General features: G+C 39.4%; 1 protein-coding gene across 4 annotated transcripts in view; it reads left to right on the top strand.

The window, feature by feature from the left end:
• The window catches only part of GALNT18 (polypeptide N-acetylgalactosaminyltransferase 18), a 222,538-nt gene extending 211,234 nt beyond the window's left edge, over positions 1 to 11,304 (top strand). For all 4 annotated transcript variants that reach the window (XM_059475231.1, XM_059475229.1, XM_059475230.1 and 1 more), the window contains one exon: positions 10,827 to 11,304. In XM_059475231.1, coding sequence (XP_059331214.1) covers positions 10,827 to 10,973 — 147 coding nt within the window. In that variant the 3' untranslated portion in view covers positions 10,974 to 11,304. The remainder of the gene's footprint in view (positions 1 to 10,826) is intronic.
• The last annotated feature ends 929 nt before the right edge of the window (positions 11,305 to 12,233 follow it).

Genomic DNA, 12,233 nt, shown 5'->3' with positions numbered 1-12,233 from the left:
AATGTCAATGCTAAAAAATTAGCATTTACAAAAAATATGGAAAAGAAATATTACTATACAATATTGTGTTTTAACAACTGATGTTAGATTTACTTGGCAGTTATTGCCAACTGATGCTAAATTTACTTGTTAATTATTGCCATAGCTAGTGGTAACCAAAATTTCATTGTATCAGTTCAGTTTTCTATTTGGAGTAATTTTCTAGCAGACAGTTTGAATTTTTGCAAATCGGTGTAGAACTTGCCAGCTAGAAAGTTGGTGTGGAATACAGCAGTAAAACGAGCTTTTAGTGGGTGCATTTCAGATCTTTTCTAGCATATCACATTATGCAGTATTTACTCTCCTGAGAACCACATTTAAGCTCCAAAGACACTTGTGCTGAATTAATTTAGAAGAAAGTTAGCACATACCCATGTTTTTCGTTCAAAACAGATACCCTATTTGCATATTTTAGCATCTAATTTTAAATACCACATCTATTTACAAAGAAATTATTTGTTCGAGTTGCACATGATTCTTGCTCATTTCAGCTGTCCAGACTGCATCCAGCAATTGCAGATGACAGGTGCTGCCAGGCTCTGCATGACATTGTCATGTCAGGCATGCCAAACCACGGCCAAATCCAGAATGTCTCCTGCAACCAGAGTGATAACCCGCAAGGGAAGGGCCTGAGGTTCAGGAGATCTGAACTCTGCTTTTGCTTCCTCCTTTGCATCACCAGTCTCTGCTTGGCTTCTGCATTCCCCAGCTGTGGGAGGGATGGAAAGAGTTTTGCTGTTATTATTTCTAAATTCCCAGCTGAAAACAAAAGTCTGATGTTGGAACCCAGGAAATTCCTCTGGCTGCCCTGGATGGCTCCAGCCCCTGCCCAGGGAGCTCAGAGACCTTGGCACAGAGCCCAAGACCCCCATGTGCCTTTGATCTTGACCCATAGAAAAACAATTACCAACCTTTATATGAAGAATTACAAGTCAAAAAAGTTTAAGTAGAATGATAGTGAGTTTATCAGGGTGAAAAATAGATTTTTGTGGTTTTTAGAATGGGGGCTCAGAGTCCCCATTCTAAAATTTGGGCATTCCTTGTCCTTTTTCCTTCTTCTTCCTAGCCTCCATCTTCTGCTGTGATGGTGGCACTTTGGGATTGGTTTAGAGTAGAGGCTCACTGTCTAACATAGGTGATAGGTGTTGGGAAGTTATTGTAAATAATATACACATAGTTTTTAGTATAAAAATATAACACCACCCCAGGGACAGGCAGAGTGCCTCTGACTGTCCTGCTGAACAGACCTCAGCAGGCCAGAGAAAGAATTTTATAGATAAAAAACAATAAACAACCTTGAGAACGAGAACTGAAGAGCTCTGACTCCTTCTTCGACCGCCGGGCTGGGAAAAGAGACTTTCTAACCCATCTTGGGGTCACTGTGAGCAGCTAAAGCCCCAAGACTCTCTCCCTATCAAGTCAGTAAAAGTTGCATCTTTACTCCCAATGGAGACAAAAGCAGGATGTGTGTAAGCGAGATCTGGCTACCAAGTAATTGTCTGTTTGTTATTCAGTGAAATGATCAGGCCATCAAGTCTGGTGTCCTGAAACCAAGAGTGGTGGCACTCAGTATATCAGACCAAAAAAAAAAAATAGGTTATTTTCATTGCTGTCTGAGTAAACTGCACAAGGTTTGTGCTGCAGCAGCAAGGACATTACTTTCCCAATATCAGTTATAATCAGATTTGTGTGGTTAGTGGTGAAAAAGCCATTTGCAATAACTAGACACTATGATCAGAGTCCTAAGGAGCTCAGCCTAAATTCCATGTTAGAATATGCAGATCAATTGAAATACCGGTGCAAATTCATTTCCTAATTTTCTTCACTTTGCACTCAATTTATTTCTTAGGCCCTAGAGACTGGTTTAACCATAAGCATATAATGATAGTGCAAGTAGTTCAGTTTATGGGTTAAAATGCATTAAGCCTCCTTCTTATGAAGCATTCAGATTAGAAAACTTAGATTAATTAAATACAACACACACACAAAAGAAATAAAATCATCATTCAGTATTTTTGTTTTCCAAGGGAGTTATTTCTCACAAATAATCTCATCTAAACCCCATAAACCTTTGGAAATCTGTTAACGTGTCTGGGAAAAATATAAAAATCTTGGGTTTCCTAGTTGTGCTGAAAGGAGTTTTTCATTTATCTGGCTGAAGAAGAGTAACTAGGTATAACCTATGCTAAGGCTGGTAAATAGCAATGTGAAGTTGTGTTCTTCACAGATTTGTGCTATATTAGAACAGTATTTTCATCCATGGAGAGAAAAAGAAAAAGAATAAGGCAGTGAGGTTCTCCTAGGCATGAGCTACAGCTGCAAGATGTGAATGTGTATAGGTTTGAATCCCTCACTATCGGGGGTTTGTGATGATGTTTGTGAGGTCCCCAGGACGAGGTGAGAGATGAAAATCTGACTCCCATGTTCTCAGAAGGCTGATATATTATATTATATTATATTATATTATATTATATTATATTATATTATATTATATTATATTATATTATATTATATTATATTATATTATATTATATTATATTATATTATATTATATTATATTATATCATATCATATCATATCATATTATATTATTCATATAATATTATATTATATATTACATTACATTACGCTATACTAAAACTATACTAAAGAGAAAGGATACATCAGAAGGCTTAACAACAATGAATAATAAAAACTTGTGACTCCTCAGAGCCTCAACACAGCTGGACCATGATTGGTCATTAAATTAAAACAATTCACATGGAACTAATCAAACATTCACCTGTTGGCAAACAATGCCCAAGCCACATTCCAAAGCAGCAAACACAAGAGCAGCAATCAGATAATTATTGTTTTCATTCCTCTCTGGGGCTTCTCAGCTTCCCAGGAGAAAATCCCAGGCAAAGAGGATTTTTCAGAAAATATCATGGTGACATGGGGGTGTATAGTCAGAAGAAAAGGAGGCTCCTGGGGCCCTCATTGCTCTGTGTGAGTGGAGGTTTAGCCAGGTGGGTGTTGGTGTCTTTCTCGGTGCTAGGACGAGAGGAAATGGCCTCGAGTTGTGCCAGAGGAGGTTTAGATTGGATATCAGGAAAGGGTTGTCAGGCAGGGGAATAGGCTGCCCAGGGAAGTGGTGCAGTCCCAATTCCTGGAGATATTTAAAAGACACCCTGAAGTGGCACTTAGGGACATGGTTCGGTTGGGTTATGAAATTGCTAGTGTTGAATTAATGGTTGAACTCAATGATCTAAAAGGACACTTCTGTAATTCTGTGTACCACAGTGATAGTACTTTTATTAAAACCAAATAGGAAGGCAAAACCTAGGAGTGTACAATTTGCTGCATCACAGATCACAAAATTAATTAAGTGGATTATTTACCTTATCCAGAAGACTGCCCCAGGCAATGGTCAGTGCTTGCTGTTCCACAGAAATGAGCTGTTGTGAGCCAGCAATTCATTGTAAGTCCATGAGGAGGATTTCCTTCTTGACCCCTGACTTGCTCTCTTCGAGAAGATTGAGGCTTGGTTTATCTGAATGATCATCTCAGCATGCCTAAAATGAGTTCTCAGCACTCTTAAAATTAACTCAGCCCATCAAAAACATCTAGTCAGTCACTGAGCACTGATGTCTGAGACAATGAATTCAGCAGGTTTCCTATACTCTGATAAATCACCAATAGTTGTAGCAAATTTTTAACCTAACACTTATTTTTTCCTTAGAAGCTTTGTTTACCAGTTCCTCAGTGCTATTCACAGCTATGCACACTTTTGAACGCTAATTTTCATTCCCCTACTAAGCAAAGTCCTGTTTTTATTTCATGTTACTGTATTTTGTAATTCCCCACCCTCTGAATAGTCCATCACACTTCAAAACATCTTTGTTGCCTTCCTCTGTCTTACACTTTAAACATCTTGAAGCAAGCCTAGATCACAGCAGATGAATCAAGCCTGAGTTGTTTTTGCAGAAATAATTTATGTTAGAATGAAAAAGGTAACTTCCCTGAGAGTTTCACAAAATGCAGTATTAAAACAAATGAAGCAAATGTCTCCAGCACTCCTGTTTTTTTTTCTTGGTTCTATCAAGGTATTGTTTCACTACACAAGCAGCTGTTGCATGGTGCAATAAATGAAAAGAAAGTAAAGAATTCTGGATTTAGTTGGAGAAGAATTACCCTGCAGAAAACATTGGGCAAAGCATTGACTTTGGATATTTTCCATAGGTTAAGTCTCACATATAGCTCCAGAAGTGTTTAAAATGCAGGATTTGCCTATATCCAACTCTTCTACTAGAGAGAGTATAAAATGTAGCAGTTGTAGTTGTTGCTGTGAGCTGACATAGTTTAGAAACACATTCTAATTTAGTACTTGAGTATCAGAGTTGGAGCACTGAGTAGCCAGTGAGCACTGAATGTGGTGGGTTCTGCACATGGAGTTTTCTGAGTGCTGCCCAGTAGGATAAGCAGGCAGATTAGGGCAAAGGAAGGCACAAAAGACAAGTGTGACCATCATCCCGTTTAGTGATGAGGAAAATAAAATCAGAAATATCAATCTGTGAATCACCCCTCATCAACATGCATCCCTGCAGCTTACTCCTTTAAGTTCCCAAAAAGGCAGTGATTTCTGAGTCCTGTTAGTGGTTACTCAGGACAGCTGTGGTCAGGAAAACCCAGCACATCACCCTCAACTGCAGAGCATCAGGCCAGTCCTTCCTTTTCCACAAATGACTTGCTAGGTAATCCTGGCTCTCGGAAGATCCACATAACACAACATCACCGGGATTTGCTGCCAAATAAAAACCAAACAATGCATGCAGCTGTAAGTTCTGCATTTACCATAATTATTAATCAGGGCTGTGTATGGATAAAGGATTCCCTTTTTAATCTGCTCTCCACTCTGCCACAGCCACCCCCCAGCCCTGTGACTGTTCAATAATTAATTACAAAAATCACATCATACACCTAGAATAGTTGTTTCTGTGTGTTTTTCTAGCATGTCAGGAAGATTTCCTGGCCATTGCTGATAGAGTAATAATTCATGTTTACTTTCTGTAAAATATCTTAGTCTGGCTAATGTATTCTTCTCCAAAACTTCTAGTTTTGTAGTCTAATCCCAATTTTCTCTAGTGAAACACATTTCCAGCTGTGATATCCTGAATAGCTTCTTGGTATTTCAGTAAAGGCTTGAATTTAATTATTTTCAAGTCATTATTTTCTTAATTTTGCTATTTCCAGGACTGCAACCTGTTATAAATCTGTGATAATTTTTTTTTATATGTGGAGATATGTGGAGAAATGTTAGTGATAGGTATAGATCCATGTGTTCCATTTCTGATTTTTATGCTGCATCTCTCTAATTTCTTTTCTATTCCAATTACATTCTCTGAATGAAGCTGCATTTCCTTGTACCAGGTTTATTTGCTTTTATTTTAATACCTTAATTAACAATATTGTGTATTTCTACAGTCTGGAGAGAGTAAGCAAATCAGACCATCCAATTTAGAGTAAGCAAATCAGAAAATGATTGCACAGACACCTAGTTACTAAATCCTGCTCTGGACATACAGATGAGGCTGCTTCATTTGATTTGTCACAGCTGCAGTATTAAAAATGTAGTGCAGCATTAGAGAATTTAGCACTTATGATCATGTAAAACCTGAACACTCAGATGTCTTGGGAAAGGAATGAGACAAAATTGTGATGTAGACATTGAAGTTGTGTAACAGTTGAATGGTGTGTCTAATCCCACTGTCAGAGGATGTTTCACAGTATTTACACACTGAGTACCAGCAAGTGGATGTAAGTGCTTGGGTGGCTACCTGACAACAGAACTTGAGTGCAGGAGTGCATTTTCCTTAAGAAATGGTTTGGCTGATGCCTACTATAACACTCTTTAAGTTTACATTGTTCATAATAATTTGTTTTGCTTAGTATTGGAAAAATAAATTCTCATTTTAAGTGAGTCTTGTAAAAATTCTCGCGTGCCTAGCTACCCTTTAAATAAAGATCCAAATAGCTGAACAGATAACAATGTATTTTTAATATATAAACCTGCTTTCATATATATAAAAGCAGTTAAATGCACCTCATTTTCACAGTAGTCATATAAAATATATTAGGAAACATGTCTTTGAGTAAGGGCAGCTATCAATATACTTCAGGGAGAAATATTTGAATTAAAATAGTTCAAGTTAATTGATGAAAGATTTGAACAGGAAAAGATAGTTTAAAGAGCCTGCTTTACTTAGAGCACACCTGTTAGACAAAAGAGTTGGAAAATTTGTCGTACTTCTTCGGATTCAAGAAGAAATTAATAAATTTCCTCTATATTATATATATCTATATCCTTTATACAGCTAAAAAGCAGAAAATTTAAACTGAATAACATCATCCAATATTTCTAAGAAATGGGCAATACTGAAAATGCATGGGATAAATTATTCCCCTCTTCCTGTGAATATTTTCCTATTGCTTCCACATCCATACAGAGGTGAATCACATGGAGGAAAAAAATGCCTTGTATAATTTGAGTAATTTTCTTTAGGTTTAAATTTAGTGTACTAACAGTCACTGAAAATGTACCCCAGTATTCCTGGGAAATTCAAACAAGTGTTCTGTTTGAAGTGGAGATTGTCTCATACTCCTCACCATAATTCTTTGATTCAAATGTATCAAAGCAACAGCAAAGATTAGAGTTTCTGCCTCAAAGGCAGAGTGAACATGTAAATATTTGATGTCACTGATTGAGGTCCACATAGAAAGTTAATAGACTAGAGAATGCAGTGATCTATACAGTGTCTGTGATAGGAGGCTGGATATACTTATTAACCTTTTAAGACCTTTTTCTGAAAAATCCATGTTTAGACAAGCATGTTTTTTCTCTTTCAGGTAGAATAAAATGAGCTTTAATATAAAAAGCAGGTTGGAACTCTGAAAGGAAAAGTGTTCACTTTAGAGTAACTCCTTAAAAACAGCCATCAGTCTGATTTTCAGTAATGCTGACCACCTCCAGCCCTCATTTAACATCCCTCTTCTCTACAAGTGACCAGGTCTTACAAAGTGATCAGGTTTGGTAACTGTGCATCCACCACCCCCAGTAAACCAAAAAAGATCCCATAGAACAGTTCAGCAAAAACTAGCATGTCACAACTTTGTACTGCAAGGGCTTGCAGACACATCAGATGGTGTCCTTAAATGCCATGTTATTGGATAAATTCTGCAGTAGTGAAAGACTGGGAAGGAAACCCCTTACATCCAGTAGAAATGCAGAAAGTGCAATAACTCTAAAGGAAGTCAAAAGCATTGCTTTCCACTCTGTGTACCAGGATGTTGACTTGAGACAGTGCTAGCATTAAAAGTACACTTACGAATCACCCAACCAGTCTTCTGTGTGTCTGAGTACCAGCAGGAGCTGAGAACATTTGTGTTTCTCACAAGAATTGCTTCAATTTGCTTTGCAAAAACCAAGCAGTTTTCAGTCAAACCTGTTAGTGCTGACACATTCAGTCCATTTTTTACAGAAGAGTTGACGTGGATGCTTATTTATCCTCTTGAGACTCCATTGTGCTGTCTCTCATCATCAGTGATCTTAATCCTAATTCTGTTCAATTGCCCACAATGCCTCTTGGAACTTGTTTCAGCCTACAGAATTATGTATAATGTTTCATGATTAAAGACATTACTCTGGGCTATCAATTTTTGCCTTTAAATTGGAAAGTTCGGAGATCTTGCCTAGAATGGGGGAAGGAACCCAGATGGGCAACTCTCCTTTCACTGAGCATGAAGTGTAGCAACACAGTAAACCCTTTTGCCAAGCATGCAGTAAATCCAGCTATGAGAGTTTTATACAAGTTTGGATAACTGCTTACTATAAAAAAAAGGGCAAAATAATAATTAATTTAAAGGGCACCTTTGCCTGCATTTGGCTTTAGGGTTCCAAATGCTAGTGATGACAACAGACTGCAGAAACCATTCAGGAATGCTGGAATTTGGAGGCCAAGCCAGGTAGAGGAGCAAAAGACAGTGTTAGCTTTTGATGCCTCAGTCCTGCCTGCTCATTTTTTTTCCCGGAGTTACTCAGTTTGTGAGCTTTAATCCTTACACAGCTCACTAGTTCAGGCCTTGCAACCTGTATTAGGTGCACTGTCAGCAATCCAGAGCTGACAGGACAATACCACTGTCCCAGGCTTGGATTGGGCATATGAAGGGGTGAAAACAAACACAGTTAAGTAGAAAAGTAACAGGAAATTTTAAGTAACTACCATAGAAACCTTCCTCCCTGTACTTCAGAGCAGTTCTAAAGCCAAAGCAGAGCCAGAGCTGAAGCAGGCACTGCTCTTGTACCTCCCTGTCCATGTGGATCTGAGAGCCAGCAGTGTTGATGCTGCCTTTCCTCCTTGCTGCATCCCAGGCCATTGCTGTAAGGCACATGCAAGGCTCTGTGCAGAGGAGAACAAGGGTTCTGTGAGGATTTCAGTGATCTGCCCAGTTCCCTGCAGAGCTGCTGTGGAGGGAAACTGTGAGTGCTCATCCAGCTGTGCTCCAGCCCTGTCCTCACACCTTCACCACAGCTGGATTTCGCAAGAGCCCCTGGGGCAGAGTGCAGCAGAATGCAGAATGTTTGGGCCTAATTCTTTGGGGAGGATTTAATTTTCTTAACGAGTCTGAGTAAAGTGTACACTGCACCCACTCTGAATGCTGAAGCAGTGGCTCTGCACAGGCCTCTCATCTCAGAAACAGGACAGCTTAGCTCCTCACAGGGCTTGAGCCTTCACATTTCCCTTTTGTGGTTAAAAAAACCACATCTTGCTAGAAGCATCTGTGCTCTCTGCAATACTCAATTCACACACATTAACCACTGCTTAATTTTGATGTCTCTTTATATTCCATACAGCAGCTCCAGTGTGCTCAGCAGGCTGGTTTTCAGTAGCCAATGCAGAGCACTTTCCCCACATCAAAAAGAGCTTCCTTGGCTTTTTATCTCCCAGCTCACTTGTTTCTGTTAAATAAAAGCCAGATTTCACATGAGGGCACTTCAGAAAGAGTGAAGGAGTGTGAGGGGGCTTTTTATATGTTTTTTTGGTTGCTTGTTTGTTTTGTTTTTCCTTAGGAATGGTTTACACTTTGTGTAGCTGCCTATATTAGTGTTTCTCATGAATACATTTACTATAACACCTAGGTCTGCTCTACAAAATTTAGAAAAAAGGAAAAAACGTTGTCTCCACTGTGAACAGCCTCCTTCCTCTACCCCCAAATCCACATGGCATTTCAGCCCATTCAAGTGAAAAAAACCCTTAACCACTGACACAAATGGGAATTAAGCAGAAAAATTCCAACTCCTCATGGCAGTCTTTAAGTTTTAACATTGTGCTTTCCTCTACCTAAGAGAGCTCCAAGTGCTGTACTTCACAAATAAATGGAGAGAGGGAATTCTGTTCCTATTCTTATGCCAGTAAATTAGAAATGACAGGAGAAGCCCAAGAGTGCCATGCACAGAGTCATATCCCAAGTCCAGAAATCAGGCAAATAATGGACCCCAACTAAGGCAGTTTTCTAGCAAGACAAAAAGTGGGACAACTTTCCTCAGCTCCCAGTGCAGGTTCTGAGCTGAGAAAGTTCTTTCTAAGCATTACTGGTGGTGTAGGAGGGGACCCTCAGCCGCCTGTGCGCATGGAGCAGAACCTGCACTGAGTGGCACAGGCTGCTGCCCTTGGCTGGGGAGCAGCACACAGCCTTTCTGTGGGGTTTATGCCAATGGCCTTCCCAGTTTGTAATGACTTTATCATACTAGGTATAACACAGACTTGAACAAGCTATGAGGTGGTGGGGGTTTGTATGGAATTGGGTGTTTGCTTTGGGTTTTTTACAGAAACTCTTTTTTCCCATATAAGCAATTTCAATGCTTCTGCTCTTTCCATACTTCAGGTGTACTAATCTGCACCAAATCCCTTCTTTGATTTACAGATTAAGGCAGTAATTCTCTACACAAGTCCAAGGTCCTTTTTAGACAAGGCCACTTTCAGACTTCTGTGCAATTGCTCTACTCTCGCTCCATGTATCTTGGAAGAAACCTCCCAGACACTGATGTGTACATGTTATCTGTTGCCTTCCTTAGACATGAGAGAGGAGGAAAGAACCAACTGAAAATAGATTTAAAGAAGGGAAAATATAATTTATGTCACCTGCATGACAATTTAATTGTAATTGAGGTCTATAGGTTTTTGTGTGATAGCAGAGATTTAAAGCTTGATGCAACTCAAAAATGAAGGCAAGGCTTTAATGAGGCAGCATTAAGCTGGGAATTGAACAGAATCAATACTGAGAGTTAACAAGAAAATATTATAAAAGACATTTCAGTATTTAAGGAAAAAAACAGGTTTTGCATTTTATCATTTATGCAGTGTACCATGGCTGGCTTTTGCCTTATTTGGTGTTCAGAAGTGCAGCAGAACCACAAAATCAGGGAACTCAAGCAAACAGGAAATCTTTGGCTTCTTTATGGTTAAAATGCATGGGTAGAAACACAGCTCAATTCCAGAAATCCCATTTGCTGAAATGGAAACCAGGCAATTGAGACTATTGCAAACTGCATCAGAGATTAAACCAGCCTGTGACAAAGGAACCTTCATTCCAAATCCAGCACTTACCTTGTCTCTGACTGTAAAGTTCTTCACAGTAGATGGACACTGGAATGTTTTATAACTTGTATTACCCCACAGCAGCAATGCAACAAGGTCAGTGTTTAACACAAACCCCTCTTTTTCTTTTGCTTTTTGCCTCAATCTTTACAGGGAGGTCCTATCCAGAACCGAAAATCCAAGCGCTGCCTGGAATTGCAGGAAAACAGTGAAAATGAATTTGGATTTCAAGTGGTCCTTCAGAAGTGCACTGGACAACGCTGGTCCATCACAAATGTCCTGAGAAGCTTGTCATTATAGCAGACTAAATTTTGTACCCATTTCTTTTGCTACTGTGTAGCAAGTACTGCATTGTTGCCTGCTGTACTGTATTCCTCCCGCTCCCTGTCCCCGCAGCTCCTTCTCTCCCCTTTTTTGTCTCTGATTTGATTTTGTGAGTGTGTGGAAGTAGGGTTTGTGGGCTGGAAACAAGAAGTTTTTATTTCACAATGATGTTTTCACGACATTTATAGAGATGCTGAACAACAGGTGACGGGTAGGCTATCCTAAAGTATTTTACAACTGTAAATATTAAGCAAATGGAGAATATTTATAGCTCAAACTTTTATTGAATAAAAAAGTCCAAACACTATTACTGTGTAGGTGTCTCCATGGAAATCAATTTGGAAGCTAAGTGCTGGTTTCATTACTTTCATTAACCCAAGTCTGATCTCAGCATGTTGCTGCAGAGCATCAGAATTCTGCAGACTTTTGATAGAAAGCTCTACCTGCACACCAATAGCTACAGCAAGGGAGGATTTTCTCCATTCTCCCTCCAGAGATCTGTCTAGGCCACTGTAGCTACTGGTGTGCAAATACAGGGGGAAGGTCTGGGGTGTGGAGGTGTTATGTCCCCAAGTGTTTTTCCTCTCCAGTACCACTTAATAAAACCCCTGAGAAAACCCCAGGGCTCAAGTGAGGCAAGGAAGAGAATTTATTAAAAAGAAGGAAAAAAATATCCCAAGAGAAAAGCAGCAGCTACTGGAAGAAAACTAAAATATAAACCCTGACATTTCACAGTGGGCTGGGCCGTCATTTCAGTGGCTGAACTTTCCTTCCAATCCTTCCAAGTCCTTTTTTTAAATGCAGTTGTTCCATGGGTGCTGCAGACTTGGGTAAAAATGGCTCCATCCAAGAGAAAAAGGTATGAATTCACTCTGCTCTTCTCCCTGCCTTGAAGGATGTGTGAATGCAATTCCATATCACTTCATCTCTGCTCAGATTGGTGAGGAGATAAAATTTGATGAGTTAAACCAGAGCACTGGGATTACTAGAGTCCATTTCCAGCAGCTTTTATTTGTATGTAAATTCCTTCTCTTTTATTTCCTTTCTCTTCTCTATTTGTTCTTTTTATTCTGTTTGCTACCTTAAGCAACAGTCCTAACCTGTTTTGGAGCTGGTTAAGTGCCAGACTGTCTTTTACAGACTGGCTTCACATTGAGGATCAGCTCACAGCATTGCTTCCTGGGCTGTTCAACAACCCTTGGGGCACATCAATTTAAGGTATTCTAATTTCTGCTG

Source organism: Ammospiza nelsoni, chromosome 6 (genome assembly GCF_027579445.1).
Source record: "Ammospiza nelsoni isolate bAmmNel1 chromosome 6, bAmmNel1.pri, whole genome shotgun sequence".
In the NCBI taxonomy this organism is placed as follows: Eukaryota; Metazoa; Chordata; class Aves; order Passeriformes; family Passerellidae; genus Ammospiza; species Ammospiza nelsoni.
Note: the sequence above shows the minus strand (reverse complement) of the source record. Positions and strands in the feature narration are given on the sequence as shown.